The sequence below is a fragment of the Nansenia antarctica genome (genome assembly GCF_963989245.1).
Source record: "Nansenia antarctica genome assembly, chromosome: 5".
NCBI lineage: Eukaryota > Metazoa > Chordata > Actinopteri > Argentiniformes > Microstomatidae > Nansenia > Nansenia antarctica.
In genome coordinates this window covers 61,041,283-61,066,523 of record NC_137690.1, presented here as the reverse complement: position 1 = coordinate 61,066,523, position 25,241 = coordinate 61,041,283, and the positions used below count along the sequence as shown (strand labels likewise).

Sequence of the window (25,241 nt, the reverse complement as noted above, 5' to 3'; positions counted from 1 at the left end):
AGGCAATGTAGGCAAACACATACATAGATTTAGTACACTTTTAGTACCGTATAACCTATTCATACATATGGAAATATCACGTGTTGAATTTAGAAGTGTTTACCCCATATATGCCCATGTTAGTACCTGTTGTTCTAAATCTTTTTAATGTTAATTACGCGCTTACCTCTTAACTATCTCCATTTTTGCCGCAAATTCATTGGCTTAATTCTTAGGGTGATCACAAATTCACTTTCCCTTACAATCAATGGAATAATGAACATTAACCTATTCATCCAATTTTACTATTGGTGTTTGACAAGGTGCACAGACCTGAACATTCCAAACTCAATAAATCACTGAACACTGAAGACATGACATTGGGTCTATTTAATTAATATATATCCTATAGCTTAATGTACATTTCTCGAAATTACATTAAAGGTGCGTTTGGTTTTGTAGCCTTGATTATGGCAAGACGAAAACGTGTGCACTCCTAGCATATTGTGGTAATCTAGCGCCATTCAGTGGTATATGTAGGTACTCCGGCCTATTATGAAACACGAATGAAGAAATGTCACTTCACGCAAATCAGTGGCATCGTCATAAAGAATATTCTTAATTGGGAGGATGTGCCATATCATTTTAAAGATCATCATCATGATCATATTATTTAGTTTTAGATTTAGATTTAAAATAATAAAATTATTAATTTCTATGTACAGGTCTATATTCCATATAAATATGCATTTTCCCCTTCATGTTTATAGGCCTAATATGTTCTCTGCATACCTTACGCAATAATTAATGATAGGCCTATAATTGTTCATGTTTATGATTATTTGCATTAATAGACCAGTAATAGGACAATTATTTGTGCTGCATAACTGGGTTGACAATATTTGTTTCCAAATGTTAAACACATAAGGACACTGCTCTTTAAATGGCATCTTTCTCTCTCTATATAATATATATATTACATGTAATTGATGGTTTGCTAGAATGCTCTGGGCCCCTCAGTCAGAGCCTCTGACAGTCTGGACATTTTTAAGACCCACATGTTTAGGCAGGCTTTTAATGTGTAACTTTGTATGTTGCCCCTGTTCTGTGCTGTCCCTATGTTCCATGTTGTTATCAATGTTTTTATCAATGTTTTTGTTTGCATGACCTGTGAAGTGCTCTGGGTAGCTAATGTGATAGAAGCGCTATACAAATAAAATGATATTTATAATAATATATATTATATTATAATAATATTACTATAATAATAGTAGTAATTCTAGTAATAACATTAATATTATTATTATTATTATTATTGTTGTTATTATTATTATTTTAAGCATATCTATGGCTTTATTACTGGTAACAATGATACCGACGTTGGTAATATTAGTAGTAGGGCGTTCAAACAATTGCCCCGGAAAAGACATCTTTTGGACCGTTCCACGACATTCTCCTTCCTGTGTGAATGGCATTTGCTAGTGTGGGTGAATCAAATAACGTCGAAAGATGTGTAGCAGATTCTTTTCCCCGTTAATTTATTCTTTCAAGTGGTTAACAGTGCGCTAATGCAACAAGTCGAAAGCAACAAGTGATTTATCCATCCTCGAAATGCCAAGTCGTATGAAATAAACACTGCATAGAAAAGCGCGTGAGTGCAGCGCAGGGGGGTATTCCATCAACGTCGCTAAAGGAAAATCCTGGCTTATTTTTGATAACTCTCGCGAGACTTATCGGAATATGCCTGTATATTTTTGGGAACTCTCGCGAGACTTTGTCAGACTAAACCTGGATTTTCTTTTAGCGATGTTGATGGAATACCCCCCAGGGATAACAGCGGCGCGTGCGTGTGACATCACTTCCACACACAGCCTCTCTGCTCCCGTCTGTGTTGGGGGGATGGGGCCGTGTCGAGGAGGATGATAAAGCTCTCGTGGTGTTAGAATTTACTCGTTCAAAACCCTTCCACTTCCTAACTGAACCACCCGCACCGTTTTACACATAGTAGCCGATCACGTATGTGTTTTGGCGACGTCTGGCTGGAGTAAAGTGGAGTATTCGTACGACCACGGTGACGCAAAAAAAAAAAAAAACGACAAAATGTATTCCACCACTACTGGCCCTGGAGCAGCTGGAGGTAGGCTAAGAAGTTGCTCTGCTAACAGGACCGCTAACTAACTAGCTAGCTAGCTAATATAACGGGGGTGAAATTGCAGTGCCTGTGAGTTTCCCCAGTCAGTCAGCTGAAGTTACGTGTTCGTATCGTACCGTCATACGTTTGCTACGTTAATATAATCTCAGAGGAACATTTCGTCCCCTACTAGATCTATGCGAGCTAACCTAGCATCGTTTTCCCGGCCCTGTTGTTGTTAGCTAGCTAGCTAAGCTTGTTCTGACCTAGCGAGCTGTAGCAACCAAACTTCAGGTCAAATCATGTCTGTTACATAGTTAAGATGCGTTTTTTGGTAGTTCGCTAACGTTAGCGCTTTCAAAGTAACCGGTCTGCTATGCTGTGCGAAATAATAGTTGACTAATTGGCCAGCTAGTTAGCTAATTGAAGTAATTAACAATGTGTTGATGGCTGCACTATAACGACATTAGCCATGCTAGCTAGTAGTAGGAGTGTTGTGAGGAGGTATGAGAAGCTTGCTGTTTGCTGTACATGGCCATTCATTGTTGTGAACATTTTGCACAGCGAAGTCATGAATTCGACCTTATGTCGTTATTTAAACTTTTGTGTTATTTAAACAAGTGTTGTTTTTTTGTAAGCTACTAGACAAGTACATTTGTCAAATTACCCACATACTTATGTATGTATATACACATGTGACTTACTCATAATCTTTGCTCGCTCAAGGTCTTTGTTTGTACAATAGGCCTCCATACCTAGCTACTAAAGTGACATTTAATTTCTTAGAGTGTTAATGAGGCTGTGCTAGTTTTCATGCCTGTTCACTTCAAATAGGTGTTGACTTAGTAAGGACTTAGTGTAGACTGCCAACACCAGAAGCATGCCCCACATTGATACAGTGATAAATGACTGTCAAGGTTGATTGTTTCATTCACTTAATTGTGGAAGATTGTTAGTTTAGTGAAAGTGGGGTGGTGGTCAGATTGGCAGGTTGCTGAGCTGCTGGTGTGCATTTGTTGATAAGAGTCTTGAGGGGGATGACAAGTGCCAAACAGACTCTGCAGTAACTCTGGCAATAATGATAAGAATAAAAGTCCTTTAATGTGTAGTTTTGTATAATCATGTTCATGTCCATTCCTCATGCATGTCCATGCTAGAGCTCTATTTGAAAACTTAACAAGTACATTTTGTCTCCTTTAGCTCCTGCTGAGATGCTTGAGGCACCCCACTCTTCTGGGTCAATTGGCTCTGGTAAGCATATTTCACATAAAGCTAGCCTACTGTGTGCAGTCTAGTACTGTAGATACCGTGGTCCCATTGTAGCTACTAGTTGGGTGTGATAATACCAGTGCCTTTTGCTGCTGGGGCTGAAGACGGCTGCGGTGTCTGACTATGTTATACCTGACAGTACAGCCATGTATTGTTTTGTATTCCTGTTTGTTTATCCTGTCACTTTAATTTATCAAGAAGCACAAAAATATACCATATATTACACCAGTCTATGACTTTCTGGTGGTGATAATGCAGTTTTGCTTTGTCTAAATTCAAGGGAGTTTTTTTTTTTTTAATGCACTGAGCTGGAGGACTGAGATAAAATGTCAAAGGGTGTGTGCTGCTCAGAGGGTCCTAACAGACGTTATTAAGGACCAAAGCCTGTTCACTAAACATGTAGACCTGGTCAGGGTCAACCAAATAAGTAGTTTATGTTTCAACCCATGCACCTTTTGACCAGTACACCTTCCTACCATCAAGCTGCAGGATACAGTCTCTATCCATGAGAACCTAACTTTGTGCAAGCGTCTATACAGTTATTGAACGAGGGCTGCGCTCAACAAAATGTCTGTTATCATTTAAGCCTATGCACTTAATTGTCGTGGGTTGATGTAAATGTATGTTAACTATTAGGGCTGCCACAAACGATTATTTTCATAGTCGACTAGTCACCGATTATTTTAACGATTAGTCGACTAATCGGATCATAAATTACAGCTTATCGCACAATTACTCAATCGCTCTTATTTAGCTATCATCTTCTAAATCAGCTTCTAAATTTAGCTTGAAGTTGTTAGTTGTTGTTGTAGGCATGTGCTAACTAAAAATAAAGACAATTAAAATGATTGTTCACTCAAAAATAGATATTTTAATGAACTTTGCAGATTTATTTCTGGCATCACTTGCATGTAATGTAATGTAAAGAGTAGTAGAGGGTGCAAACTGCTGAGTAAAATGAGGTAGGCTAGGCACTAGGCAACCAAAAGAATACAAAAACAAAAATAAATACTTGTACAGAGTACAAAAGTTTTGCTTTGCTTCACTCATCTCATAGTAGAACGCGCCTTCTTAGCACTGTAACGTTAAGACAACATTTTTAGCTATTTGATAAGTATCGCTTTGATGACAACGTAAAATAATGTAGAAGGCTTTTAACGTAACGATATCGTTAGCCAATAACAAGCTAACTAGCTTACCGAGACGAGCCATCGTCTTCCTCGTCATCTGCCACAACAGATGTGCTTCCTTTTTAGATGCTCGCGCATCATAGACGTGCTGCCATGATAAGCGAGTTCAGCTTTGCAAATTTTACATTTTACATTCTTTTTTTCAACGTTGTGGTTGAAATGCTCCCACACTTTAGAGGTACGAGGACAGGAAGACATTTCTCTGTTTGTTTTTCCGGGGAAGTCACGTGTGCCCCGGATGACCGACACTGCGCATGTACATCAAAGACACTGGGAGACGCTAGCCAGTGGCAGCTTCAGGGAAGAAAAACGAATGCTTATCGAATGAAATGAATGGTCTTTATTGTCATTGATATAGTACAGGTACCAAACAACGAAATTTGGGAGGGGGGGGGGCTCCCCTGGTGCTAGGCAAAAAAAAAAAAAAAAACGCTTATTTCAGCTCCAAAAAAACATGCGACTACGGCGATTACCAAATATGTCGGCGACGATTTTGGTAGTCGACGTCGTCGTGACTAGTCGACTAATCGTGGCAGCATTATTAACTATGTATTTGTAGTGTACTGTTATGAGTTTTGGGATGATTTATTTTCTTTGTGTCTGACACCACAAACAATGTTTTTTTGGGGGGGGAATAATGTTAATATATGAATTAATATCTTTCAATATCCATTTATCTAAGTTACACTCATACATTAAGATGGCTTTTGTTTTGTGAATAGATTGTGTTCAGTCATTAATTTGTTTGTTTGTTTCCTCCCCCTGACCCCTCTGATCCAGACCCCCCGTCTCCCCCACCGCCAGAGTATGTATTCAAACCTCCCTCACGGCCAGACTTCGGCACCATGGGCAGGACAATCAAACTGCAGGCCAACTTCTTTGAAATGGAGATCCCCAAGCTTGAGGTGTACCATTACGACATCGACATCAAGCCTGAGAAATGCCCAAGAAGGGTCAACCGGTATGCTAAAAATGTTATACGATCAGTTATCTTCTCACCAGGCAAATGGCCAGTGATCTAGCTGTTTCATATATTTAAAAATACCCTATTTTGTATCCTTAGTGAAATTGTCGAGCACATGGTCCAGCACTTTAAAACGCAGATCTTTGGGGATCGAAAGCCAGTGTATGATGGAAGGAAGAATCTCTACACCGCCATGCCCTTACCTATTGGTAGGGAGAAAGTAAGTCCTCCTCCAAGACCTGTAGTCTCTGCATTGTTACACTAATATGTTGTTGTGTTGTGTAATCCAGTTGGATAGTAAGGGATATCATTAAACTTAATTACAGGATATTGGATGCTATGTTTTCAACTTTTAATGGGGCAATCTGGGATTTAAACAACAACAAAGCGGTCATCCTGACACTTTTTTTAAGAGTGAACGGGTGAGGGATGGGGCTGGAGTGGATTCAAATTAGGGCTGCACGATTAATCGATTTTAAATCGAAATCGCGATTTGAAATGACGCGATTAGCTAATCGCAAAGCCTGCGATTTGCCTGCGATTTTTTTTTTTTTTTTTTTTTACAATTTTTTTTTTTTTTTTTTTTTTTTTGCCATTTAGCAGACGCTTTTTTAATCCAAAGCGATTTACAATTACGAATTACAGGGACATTCCCCCTGGAGTAACTGAGGGCTAAGTGCCTTACTCAAGGGCACACTAGTAGTGGTGTGGTTTCAGGCGGGATTTGAACTCACAACCTTCCGATCACAAGTCCAACTCACTATGTGTTTCTCAACCCTCTCCTCGGGGCGCCCCAGCCGCTCCACATATTTGATCTGTTCCACCACCAGCACACCTGATTCAACTAATCAAGTCCAAATCATAATTGCTTTGGACTTGATTAGTTGAATCAGGTGTGCTGGTGGTGGAACAGATCAAATATGTGGAGCGGCTGGGGCGCCCCGAGGAGAGGGTTGAGAAACACCACTACCCGTATGGGATACGTCATACAGCGCGTCGGATTCAACGTCAATGAACGTCAACGTCAATGAACGTAAAAAAAAAAGACACTTGTTGAGAGAAACAAAATGGTGTTGCTGTTTAAAAAAAACATAAATAAATATGTTGTCCCAATTCATATCTTTTAAGTTCTCATCCTTGCATTAGAATTAGAGCAGTTAATAGTTTGATGGTATCATGTGGTAATGCTCTCTGAAAATAGGTGATAGATAGATTCATCCAATCACCTGCCAAGTATTTTTTGAAAGTACCTGCCCTTTTCCAAACAGCTTCCAATTAAGCTTTCCTAGATGGTTGTGTGAAACAAACCACCTGAGTCAGGTTAGTAATGCTCCATCACATGTTTTAATCTGAAGCTTGATTTTAAAGCAACCCAACTTAATGTTGGGTAACAACCAATGTAAGTTTAGTTCTTTCACTCGTAGCTCGGGCTGTGGGGGTGCTAGAGGAGGGAGCCTCTAAGTCCCCTGAAGACGTACAAACAAACTGCACGTTGATACGACCTTCCTAGCCGGAGATATGGCCACACTTTACAAAAACTGCCCTTTTTTTTTTTTGCTATTTAAAAAAATAATAATCGCAAATTAATCGCAATCGCGATATCTGTCCAAATAATCGCAATTCGATTTTTTCCCCAAATCGTGCAGCCCTAATTCAAATTAGGAGCTATGGATGCAATGACTGACTATTCCCCTCTGATGCATTAAAGAGGAATGTGAGCTCTGGTGAGGAATCAACTGGGGCATTATAGTTTTGACAACTTTCCCTCCCTCCACTCACCCACAGGTGGAGCTGGAGGTGACCATCCCAGGAGAGGGGAAGGACCGGAGCTTCAAAGTCGCCATAAAGTGGGTGTCCTGCGTCAGTCTGCAAGCTCTTCATGAAGCTTTGGCGGGACGACTGCCAAACATCCCCTTCGAGACCATCCAGGCCCTGGATGTGGTCATGAGACATTTGCCCTCTATGAGGTTAGTTTTATTTATTTTTTTCTCAGAAAATAAATCTCAAGTCTTAATCCAATCAGTACATCTAATGTGTGATAGTTTTTAGGTTATGATTGATTAGGTTATCAATGATTATTGATGCATTGCACACTAGGGATGCTCCGATCTGGATTTTTGGGGCCGATACCGATCACCGATTTTTTTTCCTCAAGATCGACCGATACCGATTTTTTTAAAAATACATAACTGTAGGCCTACTGACTGGATAGCCTACATATTTTTAGCTTTTTAGACAAAAGTTTTGATCCATTTAGGCACCAAGCAAACGCAGACCCATTTTTATGGCATAGTAAAAGTCTGGCCTATCACCCAGTTAGGGCCTGAAGCCCAAGTCAGTCGATATGGCTGTATAAAAGACATCATAAACGTGGCCTTCATGGTTTACATACTGTTACGTCCTCCTATGTTTTCTGTTCAGTTATCTGTGTTCCCCAGAAAAAAAAAAAAGGCTTTTGCGATCGGCCATTTTTGCCGATCACCGATCGAGTCATTTGGAGTGAAATCTGCCGATTTAAATCGGTGGCCGATAAATCGGAGCATCCCTATTGCACACCCATGTTTCTGTATCTTTAGAGTGCATATACACAGGTTATTTTTGTGACATAGGGGTAATCTTGAGACTGGTCAGGCATGGTAGATAAGACCATACTCAGAACTGTACCCCATTTACTATATTAGAACACCCATTTCTTCAATCTACTGTAACTTTGTTATGGATTGTTAAGTGATACCTGGGGCCAATGTACCCCTCAAAGGCCTCTTTAGTTTATCTAAATGTCTTTGTCTTGACCTTGATCTCCCTTGTGAATAGTTTCTGTTGAGACAATGACTAATGAGGCTGTCCCCCACCCATCCTCCACAGGTACACGCCTGTTGGCCGCTCCTTTTTTACCCCCTCAGAGGGCTGTTCCAACCCCCTCGGTGGGGGCCGGGAGGTCTGGTTTGGCTTCCACCAATCGGTCAGACCCTCCCTTTGGAAAATGATGCTAAACATCGATGGTAGGTTTCACTCAGTAGATGTTTCAAGCGTAGGTGTGTGTGTGGAAGGGACGATAGTTCTCTGAATCTCGTTGCTGTTCTCTGTTTGTTTATTCTAGTGTCAGCCACTGCGTTCTACAAAGCTCAGCCAGTGATTGAGTTCATGTGTGAGGTTTTGGATTTCAAAAGCATTGAAGAACAACAGAAGCCTTTAACCGACTCCCAGAGAGTAAAGTTTACCAAGGAAATCAAAGGTAATCATTCTTTACCAGGTACAAGTTATCCATTTTGTTCATTCATATTGTTTGTTCAATATTTGAAAATAATAACCCTTTCATGCATGAATTATGACACCCACTGTCAGGATCTTTTTCCTATGTGTTTTTATTGCTCTTAGGGCATGAAAAACGAGATTTAATCTTAAAAAAAATTATAATCAAGATTTCAACTGTCCACTGAAGAGATACTGTATTAATAATAATAAGTAATAACATAGTAATACTGTGTGTCAGCCATCTTGGTTTGGAGCATTAATGTGCATAGAATGGCTTGCCACTTGGTTGCCGTGCATAGGATGATGCACTAGTATCCAGTGTAGTGGCTGATGTGAAATTATGCCATCAAAATCCATGCTTATTCAAGAAAACATTTTTTGAATAGCTGTCCACTGTAGTGAAAGGGTTAATATTTTTATGATAACACTGTACTGTAATCAAAATTATGACATTGATTGTATAGAGTAAGTTATTAGCTAAATAACACTCACAGTAACACTTATAGGGAACACTTATTAAGAACACATTTTTCTGTTATTTCAAGTAGCTAATTGGGCCATTAACTAGCCATTTATTCAGGGTTTTCTTATTCTTATGTTATTAGTCTTGTGGAGGGTTGCTCAGATATGATTTCAGCAACGCTCCAATCGCCGGCTCACATCAGATTTTTTTTTTTTCCATGGCGTTCCGAAATCTGATGACAGGAACGCTGGACAAACAGCTGCTGTCAACTGCATTAGTCAGCTACATGATAAATCCCATCGCTGCTATCATGCACTGAGTCTGGTGTCGCTCACTGCTCACATCCAGTCTCCCGCTCACTGCTCTCCACACACATCAATAATATTACATAATAACAACTGCTCTGATTTTTGGGGGGATTTTGGTTTATTAAGTGCCACAGCTATAGCTGCATATGCCATCAAAGAGGGAAATGCGACATGGAAATAGGTCAAACGCGCGACTCATGCACAATCAGACTAACATTAGATAGATAACTTATCATTAAATATGTCTACCATCATCCACTGTCAAACGCCACAGGTAATAATTTATTTCGAAATACATGCACTGTACATCTTGTTCTGGAGCGGAAATGTGAATCGCACACCGATGACAAGGCTGTGCCTGGCGCTTCCATTGGAAGCCAAGAGTTGCTTGAATCAGGCAATTCTTCTAATCGCGAATACTAATCAACGTACATGGAATACCCCCCAGGTCTGAAGGTGGAGATCACCCACTGTGGACAGATGAAGAGGAAATACAGAGTGTGCAACGTGACCAGAAGACCAGCCAGCCACCAAACGTAAGATAGCTCTCTGAATTCACCCATCATTCATGTTTATGGACCCTCAGGTTTACATGAAATCAACATGATTGGCTAATACACAGAGGTTGCTAAAGAAGATAACCAATGTGTAATCATCAAGCCCAATCAAGTTAATAGGCCTGTCTCAAAATCTGTTCAAACCACTTGTCTTTTGTGTTTGCCTCAGGTTCCCCCTACAGCAAGAGAATGGCCAGACCATTGAATGCACTGTAGCGCAGTACTTCAAAGACAAGTACAAGCTCATCCTGCGTTATCCCCACCTCCCCTGTCTCCAGGTTGGACAGGAGCAGAAACACACCTATCTCCCTCTCGAGGTCAGCAGCAGTCTCCCCACACTCACTCTTAAGACAGTGGTTACAGCCATGTTGGAATGAGTGGGGATTCAGGAGTATGACTCCTTGGTCTTCAAATGTCGCATGCATATTAAAGATGTAGCGTGACGATTCCTGCTAAATTGGAAAGGAGACGTGCTCCTGACGATTCCTGCTTAATTGTCTCTGTGGATATTGATTAAGTTCTTTTGGTATCTGCCCAGGTTTGTAACATAGTGGCAGGCCAGCGGTGCATCAAGAAACTGACAGACAATCAGACCTCCACTATGATCCGTGCCACAGCCCGATCGGCACCTGACCGTCAGGACGAGATCAGCAAACTGGTGAGGGATGCTCCCAGCATCTTCCTTAGAATAATGTTTGTTGAACTATTGCTAACCATCTTATCTTCCATGCTACCAGTAAAACATAATGGCTTATTTTCACTGCTTTTAACTCTTCTGAATTCTCCCCGTGAACCTTTTGCGTTGTGTTTTCAGATGCGAAGTGCCAACTTTAACAATGATCCTTACGTTCGTGAGTTTGGGGTGATGGTGAGGGATGAGATGACGGAGGTGAACGGCAGAGTCCTCCAGGCACCTTCTATTCTCTATGGAGGCCGGGTATGTCCATCATCTACAGTAAGTCGGTGGTCCTCACCCCTGATCCTAGAGGACTGTAGTGTCTGCAGGCTTTTGTACCAGCTTGGCAGCTACACAGCTGATTCAACTTATCAGCTGATTCTCCAGGCCTTGATGAGCTGAATCAGGTGGTGTAGTGCTGGTCTGGTACAAAAAGCAGTACATGCTGTGGCTCTCCAGGGCCAGGATTGAGGGGGACTGATTTATATCTTTGTGAAATATTGATTAACAGCATTGCTGTAAGTGTAATATGAACGTCATTGGACTACATATATATATATATATATAAGCATATATTCTTAACAGTTTGTGTCACAGTTGAGTCATTTTGGGGATATAGTTTTCTTGGATGAAGAGTCTCATGGAATGTGTATTTTGAATCTGTCATGTAATATAATGTAAAACATAATCCAGTTAAGTATGACTGTGCTAATTATCTGCCTAACCTCCTGTAAAACTTCATAGCGCTTTCTTGGCTTTGAAGTTGAACCATATTATTTACCTCTGACTTACAGAATAAAGCAATAGCCACCCCAATCCAGGGAGTATGGGACATGAGGAACAAGCAGTTCCACACTGGCATAGAGATCAAAGTCTGGGCCATTGCTTGCTTTGCACCTCAGAGACAGTGCACCGAACTCCTGCTGAAGTAAGAACAACCTCAAGGGCAACTTTGGTGCTCTGACGACCTTTAGGCCAAGGAACTCAGAGACCGGACTCATTCCTAATGATGTTGTGACTTCTCAACTTTAAAAATAAGAGTCACGCTTTTCTGTCCATTGCAGTGATTTAATCACACTTCAAACTCCATGGCATGCACCTTCTTTTCTGAATTTTGACAAACAGCTAGTTATCAAGACGGCATTCGTATTGTTACGTTTTCCCTATGTCCCTCTAAGCGCTTGTGGCCTGTGTCTCTCAGGGCGTTCACAGATCAACTAAGGAAGATCTCTCGTGATGCTGGGATGCCCATCCAGGGCCAACCCTGCTTCTGTAAATATGCCCAGGGAGCAGACAGCGTGGAGCCAATGTTCAAGCACCTCAAGTACACTTACCAGGGCCTGCAGCTGGTGGTGGTCATTCTGCCCGGGAAGACGCCTGTGTATGGTGAGGAAATCGCGTCCAAACTGTCTTTCTGTGTATTTGTTCATTGATGTGGCCACGGCCAGTCTCTTGGTCTGGTTTGAGGGCTGTGCTCGATGTTCACTTTGATATTGTTTACCCTCTATGTAATTCGGTTGTTAAGTCGTGCCGTGTTTCCGGGTCCAACATTGGCTGAGGCGCTCTCTTCGAAATGCCTCAGTAATAATAATAATTCATTATATTTGTATAGCGCTTTTCCGAGGCTCAAAGACCCTGACAATATGGGAAAAACGGGAAAGTGCTGTGTCCCTTGTTGTATGAATAGATCCGAGTCTAAAAAACGATTGAACTGTCATTCTACCGCTGTAGTACACTGGTACTCTGGTACGGGGAATTTCTGGTTTGGACCCGGAAATTGCAAAACGTCACATTTGACGTCAGACTTAACAACCGAATAGGACCACACATGCATTAATACACATTCACACATCCAAAAACACATACGTTGCACATACACTTATACACAGTCACCCCTATCTACTAGTGGTAGGAGGTAAATATATACGGTATATATTTTTTAGAAGCCCATCAACACCCCCAACACAATTATTTATTTTACAGGTTGTGTTGTGTCCTGCGGTAGACCTTTAATTAATTACTATTAAATTGTTATTTATTGTAGTATTGAATTGCAATATATTGACAATCCATATGTGTTCTCATAATAGTATTGTGAGACCCTTGGTAATTCCCACCCCTACTACCTACCTACAGACACACACAAACACACGTTTGTTTCAATCCTCTTTTACCTCCTCTGTGTCCTGTAGCTGAGGTGAAGCGTGTTGGGGACACTGTGCTGGGCATGGCTACCCAGTGTGTGCAGGTGAAAAATGTTCAAAAGACCACTCCCCAGACCCTCTCCAACCTCTGCCTGAAGATCAACGTCAAGCTGGGCGGGGTCAACAACATCCTACTCCCACAGGGCAGGTCAGTCCAGCCTCCCTCACTAAAGTCCAATTCTCATTTAAAGTAGGTCCATATAGATGCAAAGTGTAGGCACATGCTATCTTTCCCATTCATTTCATTTGTGACAGCATGAGTGGAGCCATGTAGTCAACTAGGGTGGGACTTCCTTTGAGTTGGGAAGGAATCAGCCAATTGGATCAACGCATGGTCTTCAATAGGTTTAGTTGGAGATTGTAAATGGCTTTCAGGTGCAGGATGCCATCTACTGGTGCCAATAAATGGCTGATTGGAAACACTAAACTGAGTTGAATCACCAACATTTGATTTTAGCCCACTGAAATCACAGAAGATGAAGAAAGTTGACTATATGGCACTATCACAGTGACTGTAGGGGAGTGCAAACCTGTTGATATAGCAGCAGCCCCCAACACCATGTGAATGACTCACACAAAGCCTGACTCACAATTCAATCCAACAACGAAAGTGCCTCTTGCGCCAGCAAAAACATTCTGGGCCCACAAGAATTCTCAAATCAACAGGAAGAATATTGTATTTTCAGATCCCTGGCAAACCCCACCCACCCTGTGGGGTTCTGTTCAGCTGGACAGAACCCCAACTGTTCAGAATTCCAATATACACCTAAATGACTACATGCTAAATTAAAATTAGCCTGAATCAGATGTCTGAATATAACATATTATATGAATATAACTTAATATCTCCTTAATAGTGACCTGAGAATCTGATATCTTAACTATATATGTATCCATCTGATGCGTTGATTCTATTCAAGAATCATATAGATCTTCTATTCATTTTTTATGAGATGCTTCTAACTTGAGCTAACTTTAACCACTGCTAACAAAAACAATGGAGAACAAAACAAATGATTGGGGAACAAGAAAAGGTCAACCTTTGTGGCCAAACCGCCTCAAAGTAACTTCCAGCCAAGTCAGAAAGTGAATTTGAGGTGATGGTGGTAAATAATAAACCAAGTCTTTAAATGATGGTCTCTGTTGGTGTGTGTTCCCCAGGCCCCTGGTGTTCCAGCAGCCAGTCATCTTCCTGGGGGCTGATGTCACTCACCCTCCTGCAGGAGACGGGAAGAAGCCCTCCATTGCTGCAGTGAGTCAAACCTCTACGGTGGCCTAATGTAGAAAAGGATACCTGCGCACTGATCAATGCTCCCAAAACATGGGTTTATGTTGCCAACCATACTCGATCTATTGAAATCAATTAAATCAATCCACCCCGCTTCGAAGGACAACTTTCTAATTTTACAGGTTGTGTTTTTAAAAAAAACATTTTTTATATACAGTACAGGCCAAAAGTTTGGACACACCTTCTCATTCAATGTGTTTCCTTTATTTTCATGACTATTTACATTGTAGATTCTCACTGAAGGCATCAAAACTATGAATGAACACATGTGGAATGATGTACTTAACAAAAAAGTGTGAAATAACTCTAAATATGTCTTAGATTTTAGATTCCTCAAAGTAGCCACCCTTTGCTTTTTTGTTGTTAATAAAATAAAAAATTGTTGTTGTTAATAAAATATATAATACATATTATTATTAACACATATTATATTTAATATTATTGTTATATATTTTATTAACAACAAAAAAGCAAAGGGTGGCTACTTTGAGGAATCTAAAATATAAGACATATTTACAGTTATTTCACACTTTATTGTTAAATACATAATTCAACAATAATGTGTTCATTCATAGTTTTGATGCCTTCAGTGAGAATCTACAATGTACCAAATAGTCATGAAAATAAAGGAAACGCATTGAATGAGAAGGTGTGTCCAAACTTTTGGCCTGTACTGTATAAGTAAACCACGTTCAAGCATAACATGGTACTTAATATATTAAAGAGCAACAGTTGGCATCAAGTCTCTCAAAACATTTGGGAGCAGTCTATGAAGTGTCCTCTCTAGATTTGGGAGACTTAAGGCTTGTTCCAACACCTCATCCGGTGCTTACCTTCTGTAGGTGGTGGGCAGCATGGACGCCCATCCCAGCCGTTACTGTGCCACGGTGCGGGTCCAGCAGCACCGCCAGGACATCATCCAGGACCTGGCCACCATGGTCAGAGAGCTGCTCATCCAGTTCTACAAGTCTACCCGCTTCAAGCCCACGCGCATCATCTACTACCGGGACGGAATCTCGGAGGGACAGTTTAACCAGGTGAGACACAGACCCAAGGGCGAGACTAGCAGGGACTCAAGGCCCTAGCCTAGAAGGATTTGACAAACGCATCTACGAAACAAGCTTTTTACACTTCTTTATTGTCAGTGTACCACTCCAACACACTAGCGAAAGACTCATACTTGCATCGGCCAACTATGTAGGCTGATTATAGACCTGGAATGTTTTTTGCCGCATTTTCTACCTGTCACTTTGGCTCTATCAGGTGCTTCAGCACGAGTTGTTGGCGATCCGCGAGGCCTGCATCAAGCTGGAGAAGGACTACCAGCCCGGCATCACCTTCGTCGTGGTCCAAAAGAGACATCACACCCGACTCTTCTGTATGGACAGAAATGAGAGGGTTGGTATTCTCCTTGGAATTCACTTTGATCAGCATCATTATGACATTCCAGACTATTTCCTGATATCTTCTTTTGTATTTGTTTAGGTTGGAAAGAGTGGCAACATCCCAGCAGGCACCACAGTGGACACTAAAATCACCCACCCATCTGAGTTTGATTTTTACCTGTGTAGCCACGCAGGCATTCAGGTAGGAACAAGACCCTCCACTTTTACCATGTTTTTACCATGTCGACAATCAGTACATCGGTCTATCCAGTCAGTGCTCTTTTCAGAGCGCCGTTTCAGTGCTTCATTATCAAATCCATTCCGCTTGCATATAGAGAATGCCCAAATCAATGAAATTTCATACCACGTTTTCACTGCTACCTTGCACCAAGGCAGATTATCACATAGCAAGCACGCGCACACATACAGACGAGCGCACCGCTAATATTATCTAGTCATTGATGCCCGGAAGCTGGGTTAGCCAAGTTAAGGTGGTAGCTGAGTTGAGGTGGGTCACACTGTCGCCACAAAATGTTCAGGAAATTGTTACTTACCGAAAATTAAAGCTCTGCTTGGCATTTAACTAAATGTTTGATTGATTGTAAGTCGCTTTGGAATAAGGCGTCTGCTAAATGCCAAAAATGTAAAAATGTAAATGTTTGTATTTTGTTCGCCTGTTGCTTATAGCCTCCTTGTTTTGGGTACAAAGTCTCTATACTGACTGACAGCAGCCTTGTTGTTCGTTTAGCGAACTGAAGTGATAAGACTTGCTAAAATAGTGAAAAGAGGACGAGTGAGGCTGGTTTTCATTTGTTACTGAGTAGACTGGTCTATTTTTTGGCTGACGATCTGGAATGAATGAATGGGTCGGTGGAATTTGTTGTCGGTACAGATGGAAAAAAACTCAATACAGCAGTGTCAAATACATCAAACATACACCCATTACACATGACTATCATAATGGACAATGTACACACAACCACAAGAAAAAAACAGTCAATATTTACTACTATAAAGTGCAGTACATCTGGCAGGGTTAGTGCAGTGAGTCAGGTGTTGAGTCAGAGGGGAAAAAAATGTTTTTGAAACGGGATGTTTTGGTGGCCAGGGATCGGTAGCGCTGTCCAGAGGGAAACAGGTGGTGAGCAGGGTGGGAGGGGTCAGAGATAATTTTATTTGCTCTATTGGTAGTGCGTTTGAGATATAATGATTCAACTGATGGGAGAGGGGTGCCAATAATCTTAGATGATTTTGACTATTCGCTGTAGTTTTTTCTGGGATTTACTGTCCGTGCTGCCATACCAAACTGTGATGGATGAGGTGAGTATGCTCTCAACGATGGCTGTGTAGAACTGAAGGAGGAGGTTTTGTTTCACTTTGAATTTTTTGAGCTGTCTGAGAAAGAACAGTGGTTGGTGGGCTTTTTTGGTGATGTAGTCTGTGTTGGGATTCTATTTGAGTGAGTTACTGATGTGAGTGCCAAGACATTTTGAAGAATCCGTTATAGTTATGGGTTCTGCAAAGATGTTAATGTTTTTTTTTGAGGGGGGGCTGTGCCTGAAGTCTATGATGAGTTCTTGTGTCTTTGATGAGCTGAACTGGAGGTGGTTATTGAGGCACCAAGTGACTGCTTGGGCTATCTGCTCGCGATAACGGTCTTCATTGTTGTTGGTTATGAGTCCAATTATGGTTGTCATCTGCATGGTCTGGTTTCTTGTCTCTTGGTTTGATATGATATATGTAATATATAAAGGAGATTTAGTAAACCAATACTACCCATTTATGATTTATGGAAGTCTATTTGGGAAGAGCTCACCCAGAGTCCAGCTTTAGTTATTAATATTATTATTATTATCCCCTTTTTTAAAATTGTTGATGCTTCACAGTTAATGCTTCACAGTGATAACTCAGCTTAGTAATTACCAAAGGCATTAACGCAAATCTTCACAATTGTGTCCTAAAGGGGACCAGCAGACCGTCTCACTACCACGTGCTGTGGGACGACAACCATTTCACCTCGGACGAGCTGCAGGTGCTCACCTACCAGCTGTGCCACACCTATGTGCGCTGCACTCGTTCCGTCTCCATTCCTGCACCTGCCTACTATGCTCACCTGGTGGCATTCCGTGCCCGCTATCACCTGGTGGACAAGGAGCATGACAGGTAAGGCTCAAAACCTTTAAAGACTTTTGTTCTGCATTGAGATAATCCCAAATCTCTGTGCGATTGGATAAGTGAAGTCATTGTTTCTATCCCATTGCCATCACTATTCAGTCATGATTGATCAGTTATTACCTCAATTCAGGAGGGAGTTTTGACTGATAAAGGTTTGGATCGATTCAGACTCTTACTCCCTCTTGCTCCTTTAACCATCACAGTGCGGAGGGCAGTCACACGTCAGGACAGAGCAACGGGCGCGACCAGCAGGCCTTGGCCAAGGCGGTGCAAATCCACCAGGACACCCTGCGCACCATGTACTTCGCCTGACCACCAGACCAGGGCCCGGCCGGCATGGGTGAGATCCCACTGGGACGAAGCCTGCTCCCACCCATCCCACCCCTTTACTGTGTGAATTGTGGACAACACAGTGGGATTGTGCCATCTCCTCTCTCCCCGTCAGTAAAGGGTTGATCCTGGAATGGTACAAGTGTCCTCCGAAACAGAAGGGGCTTTTATTTTCTAAAACCTCCACAAATGTATTTAAGCCCGCAAAACCGCTTTCTTCCCTCCCCTGCCCCAACCCTCCTAATTATTAGGCTGTAAGATGTAAAAGGATTCCTTAGAAATGGGGTAGGGAGTGGACTCTTTATTTTACATGTTGTATATTTGTTTGTATTTGTACATTTAGGGGGCTAATCTGTTTACAGAGTATGAGCAAAGGAAAGATATCTCACTTTTTACACTGACAGTTCGAAATTCTATCTGTCAACTAGAGGGCAGTATCATCACACTTGAGAATTGTTTAGAATCTAATTTAAGTTCACCCTCCACAGCCCCCCCCCTTAGTTTGTTTGTTTGTTTTGTTTTTGGAAGGTTGGCCTCTGGGTCAAAGGGAGGTGGGATTATGAGAGGGGGCCCAGTGGGAAATAATAATCATTCTTACCTTTCACAACTATTAATACTACAACTATTATTATCAGCTAATCAAAGCAATGTGCACTGACCAGATGGATACTTTAATCAGGACACAAGTACTTAACATGTCGTTGGTTGTGTCTCAAATTACACCCTATTCCCCCTATAATATCTATAGGGGGAATAGGGCGTACATTAAGAGAGAAGCTGTTGTCTTTCCATTTGTATGTACAACTATGAATTGAAGGGCCCGCATTCAGTGGGTTCAAAGTATTTGTCCTCGATCAACACTGGTGACCAACACATGTTTTATATGCTCTCTGATGACAGCTAAGCAAGTGGTTTTAGACTTCCAACTGTAACACTTTTGTTGAAGCAAGAGTTACACCAATTTATAACATGAAATCGTGTGGACACCAATGTTTGCTCTCTTGCTGTAGGCTCTTATTTGGAGTGGATTATACCATCAATCTATGGTCCAGGCTGCCAGGGAATAGACTTACTAGACTGGGACTGGTTCCCATCACTGACACCAATTAATGTTCTCTGAGCCACAAATACATGTTGAGAAATCTACATAGGGGATCCATTCTCTTCAGACGAAATCTTGTTTCACTATTTAGTACCCCTCTTGTTTTCCTGAAATCATTGTTTAAGTTTTGCATGTAGATGACTCTCATTAGTGGTATGTAATTTCAATATTTTAACCTGATCTGTAGTTTTTATAATTTTATGGCAGCGGAATGGTTTCAATCATGGTTGTCTTGGTCAGAGCTAGTTGTGATGCTGGCATCTTGTACTACCAGCGTGTGGTGAGTTTGGTACAGTAGGGTAAAGCCTGTGACTAGGGGTACAGTAGGGTAAAGCCTGGGACTCCCAAGTTTCACATACATGCTTCAGTTCAGGGGCTGTACTGAAGAATGAGGAGTTCTATCTGGGTAGAAAGGAAAGCTGAGATGGATAAATATTCATTCTTTGTTGATATTGCTCCACAAAAAGGGAGCACTTGTAGTCCAGCAAAGCTTGTTTGTTTATGCAAATGTTTTTTTGTTTTTTTTAGTAGTAGGGTCTTTGTAGCATAGTACTGTGGGATATAGGGTATATTTTGAATACGCTTTTAGAAGAGATTGGTAAAATTATAATAGAAGCAATTTTTAAACGATTGGCCCATATGTAGTTAAAATTAAGTCACATTTCGTCTGTTTGTGAATGCAGAATTTACATGCAAAAATGTTTTCCAAAGTTGTCCTTAAAGTCCTACTAATAATCTTTAGTGTTTTTTAGGATCCCTTTTCCGTTCCTATGATGTAATAACAACATTTTAGCTGGTTGTTAATATGGCCTAGATTGGAGGAATTGTATCTATTTTTTTCTAACTATGCATTGTTTTTAACCAAGAGATTTTAGCAGTGATGTTTCTCATATGAATTTAGGTCATTTGTAGAGTACCGGTAGTACATTTTTGGCTTCTTTTTTGGGGGGTGGGTGCTTGGCGCGTTAGTAGCGTTTGTAGTGCTTATCCCTGTACCCTGTAATGGTATAAGGGGATTGTATTGTCCTCCTTATTTGTATTATTGTATATTTGATAGCACAAAAGATTGAGTATATCCTTTGTAGAACACACAATCACACTTCTTAGCCAAACAAGATTACAAACTTTTTACATAATTATTGTCCTAAAGAAATTGAAGCACAAAAGGACATCTTAATTATAGGTGCTAAACATTTTCCCCCTCACTGTAATGTCAACTTAAATCCTCAATGGACTGGTCCAAGAGGCTCTTCACTTCCCATAAGTTTGGTAATTGATGTAATTGTCTCTCCCTTAATGACATTTGTTTGACATTCTCAATCTGTAAAGAAACTGAAAATCCGACTGACTGTGTTTGTGGGGCATTCTATCAAATACTTGATATTTACTGTTATGTCTATTATTATTCGGTGCTGGTCTCACGACATGTAAATTTGGATGCACTTTTGATAGTAAGTAACATGGTATGAAATCCATTAATTTCTTTTCCCTCTCGATCCAAGCAGGAAACTCAGACATACATTATGACTATGGTGCAATTGTGTGGAAATGGCTGTGTGTTCTACCTCTTGTTACCTGTTCAAGTGTTATGGTAACATCACACTGCTGGTCATTTCCTCATAATTACACATGATATATCTATCTGATAGGCATCGCTTGAGTCATGTATCGAGGTTCAATGTTTTTCAACATTTGCCATGTGTGACAGTGAACCTGCATTCTGTAATCATAGTTTTTGTACGCTATCATGAAGCATGTTCTAAATGTTTTTTCAAGAAAAAAGTGGCTTGGAAGTATAGGGATCTTTAGCATTGAGCTGTAAGACCAAATTGTTGGGAAAGTATTTGTTGGTCGTACAAAGCTTTTGGCTTTTTCCTTTTTTCCCTATGCCAATGGAACAGCATACATTTTTAGCACCTTTTTTTATTTGCGATGGATATGGGAAGTTTAGAAACCAATGCTGGATAACAGTCTGACTTAAAGAAGCGTATTGCATATCTTTGAATATAGACATGTTGCCTATGTAGGTATGTTCGCAAGCAACATGTCGATAAAGAAAAGGACAATGCAGCTCACCACCAAAAATGTTCACTTATTTTAACCCTTGGCTTGACATTTTAAATATACAACATGTACCACTATATTCCCATAGACACACATATAGATTTCAGGAAAAGTATCACTAATTTGGATCATTATATACAGTGATTCTTAATATACAGTGACCCCCTCCCCCACCGACACACACCCTCTCATTCTCTCCCAATTTGTTATTCAAGTTAATGATGGAACTTAGATGATGGTATTATTGTGGGAACTCAAATGAGTCATTCAGCTTTTTGTATTGGCTCCTCATCAATGCAGAATATGTGCTTGTCCATTGAAATGTGAATGTTCTCGTTTCAATGCGCTCAACGCTTCATCTTTCACTCCCACCATTTCCTAAATCATTTTACCTCACATCCTTTGTTCATCCTAAATTTGTTTCGTTAGAGATGTGGTCTTGCTTGTTGTTACTGCTTTTTCATGTTTTAAGTTACCTATTTATACCAGCACCTTAGATTACCAGACCTGTACAACATTTGATAATGTTATTTTTGCACTAAAATAAAATGACTTTTGGAGCTATTGCTGAGTTGAGTCTAGTGTGTTTCAGATGGTTGGACATTCAGATTGTTCTGTTTTAGAGAGGAGAATTGATGCAGGCAGGTGGCTATTCATCATGAAGCCTACTTTGTTTAATACTAGGATAGTTTGTCTGATGAGACCACACCAACTCATTGCATAGCCATTAACCAATGGTCTCGGATACACGTAATGTACGTGCACTACTAATTCAGAAATTCATTTTACACTCATTGGTTGAGGGATACTCCTAGCCAACTAACATGCAGATATTACGGAGAATAATGCCTTTAATGTTTCATTACAGAAATAACTGCCAGTAGCTTGTCTCCCCCCCATAAAATGTTGCTATTCATTAATTATAATCTTAGTTTTGAGCTATGGTGTAGCGTAACAGTGCATATGCAAAACATTATGTGAAACTGACATTTATTTTACTTTTGTTGGACATTCAATATGTAGGTTAGGCTATATCTTACTGGTTGTTTGTGTGTCTGTCTATCTGCAGTGTGAAAAGAGTAGGTTCTCTAGATTAATATGTGTAGACGCTAGTACTTGTTTCTGTGGTCACCAAAACTACAGCATTTAAGGGGTCAAGCAGAAAAAATGCATCATGGAATGTTGTCACTGACCAGGCAGGTAGAACGTGTTACATATCAGGATGTAGTTGAGTTATCTGTCAACCTGTAAATCTTTATTTGTAAGAGAACCCAGTTTATCTGAAGCTAATCTATTTCCAGTTTTTGTGAGCCAAATCCAGAATGTATGTGAGATAGATATATATATATATATATAATGGCCATATAGGGAACTCATCAGTGAATGTTCATGGGTGTATGTGTTGTCATTCCGATGAGGGATAAGTGGTTAATTTGAGAGTGACTTGAACAATAGCAAGCCCGGGATGTAAATAATGATGCAAAATCACATTTAAATCATGCATACATCATTTCTAGTCTAGTACTTGACGCATACATCTCATCTTGACCGTTTTTAGGGAAAAGGCACATTTCATTGAGTATGGTTATGAGGGGGTCTATTTTGTTGAACTAAATGGCATATCATCATAGACCAATTCAGCACACCAGTAGGCACCAGCAGCACATTTCACTTGTGTCTCTTGCTTGAATGCAACAATTGTTTGTTGATCTTTTTTTCATCATGCTTAATCAAATTGTGGGAGTGTTTAGAGATTGTTTAGCTTCTTCTTTGCTTGGCTTTACCCTTTGTTAGTTTGTATAACTTCTTCAACTGGTCCCCACATGGTTATCTCAGTTCAGTTGTCAATCTCTATTCAAAATGGGCTTGGAATAGTATAAATGGATGCGTTTTCCATATGACCCATATTTCTCTGTGTTGCAGAAGGACATTCGAGCAAACAGTGTTAATAACAAAATGAAACGTGAATCTGGGTTTGCACTATTATAGGCCTATAGCCTACTGCTGACCCTCTAAACATAGGCACAGTAATGCCTCTTTGCCTTTCCCCTGAAGACCATTGAAATCAAATAACCTCCCCTTATAGTAGAGTATAACTTATTTTCTTAATTCAAAGGTAACAATAGGTAACAATGAATGTACTGAAAGTGTTTGTTATACTTTAAGAAATGATGTATCCACCTGTAATATGCGTATTATGCATGTTCATTAACTTGAAGTTATTCACCCCTAAAAGTGGGATATTAGGAAGTCAAAATTGTCTTCTGATGTCTGTTCTCTGGCAAAGTTTACCTTAAGAATGAGACTGATAGAACATTAGTCGTGTTAGTCATTGAATGGGCATCTATAAAGATTAAATTTGACCCGGTGCAAATGTTGGTCCTATTTAGTATTGCTTGTGTGTGAGGTGCTGTAATAGAGGAGCTGTATACCATGGTTGCGGTGTTGTGTGATCTTATTGTTTGTTTTAAGACTTCAGCTTTTAATATTCATATGCCCATCAGACAGTTTGTAAGTAACCAACAAAAACAATTAATATTTGCCACCTTTTGCAGAATGCCTGAAAAGTTTTTTGTAGTATCGTTAAACCCCCTAAAACCTTTAATATGCGTAACGGCACTGACAGTGATGCTTCTCGTACAGTTGTCAATGCATACATTATGGTTTATGAGTTGGCTTGTCTTTTTGTTTGTTTATCTTAGGTCTAGATGTTGCTCTTTTATTCCCCCAAAATATGTATGATTGCTTCAGCAGGCCTTGCTACAGTATGATAGTCTCATATCTGTTTTGAGTAGTCAACATTTAGTTTCTTTTATCGGGTCTTTTTCGGGTTGAGTTAATTCTGAGAACTATGATCGTCGTCATGCAAACCTTGGCTCCATCCATCCATCGACTCACAGCGACTCTATCCTGAGAAAGTACGGTTGCAAAATAAATCTGAGAATTTTCATAGAGCTTTCCCCAAACCAAACCAATGCCATATAGCTGAATTACATGCAACATGCAAGACATGGGTATTTTGTATCTTTCTGAAAGCATTGAGGGCTTCAGAGCGACTTGGCTTTTTATATACCAACTTGGAAAACTACCTCAGAGCGGTCTCGGGTGCTAGTCTTGTATATCCCTAATTTATGATGATGACAAAGATCAATTTTAGTGACCAAATGACACAAGCCAATACTGTGTACAAACTTTATCATTTTACTTCCTTTAACCTTTAGTTAAGCAAAATTTGTAATTATGGATGAACTTTGGATGTTTTAGTATGTATGCTAAAGTTCATGGGACCAAATTTTGTAATTGGGAGTTCAAGTCTCAATGTTGTTACGTATGCATGCAAATCCTCCCTTTTTAAAATGTAGTAATACTGTAACTAAAACAACCAATGAACACTCAGCAGACACTGAGTTGGAACTGATTTGTGTGACGATATAAGCTGTAGTCATTACTGGATGATATATTGGCGTACCAATGAAATGGATATTCCGATTCGCAATGAATCACTATCAATATTCCTGCAATATGTTTTGGTAGTATAACTAGTTGGCAGCAGATTGAGATTGAAAGAAAAAGGCATGTTGATGGGACGTATGCAGAGCAATAATGACTAAAGTCTGAGTTGGAGTTGATGATTTGCTGAGCAGTGTGTCGAAAGGGCAACGTTAGGTAAGATGCATGGCAGGTATCACTCTGAGCTGTACCCTGGCCTGTGGTCTACAGCACGTCTTGTGGCAACTTTCATTTAACATTTGAGCGTTGGTAGGAGGACATCTAATTAATTGATATAGCTTGTAACTTTGCAAACCTATAGTAGTGTTTTTTGTGGTTCATAGTGGGCTTATAGATGCCACTGAGTGATCTCCAATAACATCTTTAAGTGATGTTCCAGTGCCGCAATGAA

The 25,241-nt window shown here is 40.3% G+C and overlaps 1 protein-coding gene across 6 annotated transcripts; it reads left to right on the top strand.

Moving 5' to 3' along the window:
* Positions 1–3,321: 3,321 nt before the first annotated feature.
* On the top strand, positions 3,322–18,895 carry ago2 (argonaute RISC catalytic component 2; the record flags this gene model as incomplete). Of its 6 annotated transcripts, XM_080532263.1 has the most annotated exons (19): positions 3,322–3,361; positions 5,350–5,530; positions 5,633–5,753; positions 7,319–7,500; positions 8,399–8,535; positions 8,634–8,768; positions 10,008–10,095; positions 10,286–10,433; positions 10,655–10,774; positions 10,931–11,053; positions 11,587–11,720; positions 11,994–12,178; positions 12,985–13,144; positions 14,158–14,248; positions 15,127–15,321; positions 15,548–15,682; positions 15,770–15,871; positions 17,633–17,832; positions 18,048–18,895. In XM_080532263.1, the coding sequence occupies 19 exons, from the start codon at positions 3,322–3,324 to the stop codon at positions 18,154–18,156; spliced, it is 2,586 nt and encodes an 861-aa protein (XP_080388389.1). In that variant the 3' UTR covers positions 18,157–18,895. The 6 variants fall into 6 exon arrangements, with proteins under 6 accessions (XP_080388389.1, XP_080388390.1, XP_080388388.1 ...); XM_080532264.1 differs by lacking the exon at positions 3,322–3,361 and having other exon boundaries at positions 5,400–5,530; positions 10,931–11,071; XM_080532262.1 differs by lacking the exon at positions 3,322–3,361 and having other exon boundaries at positions 5,400–5,530; positions 10,931–11,113.
* Between the last annotated feature and the right edge of the window lie 6,346 nt (positions 18,896–25,241).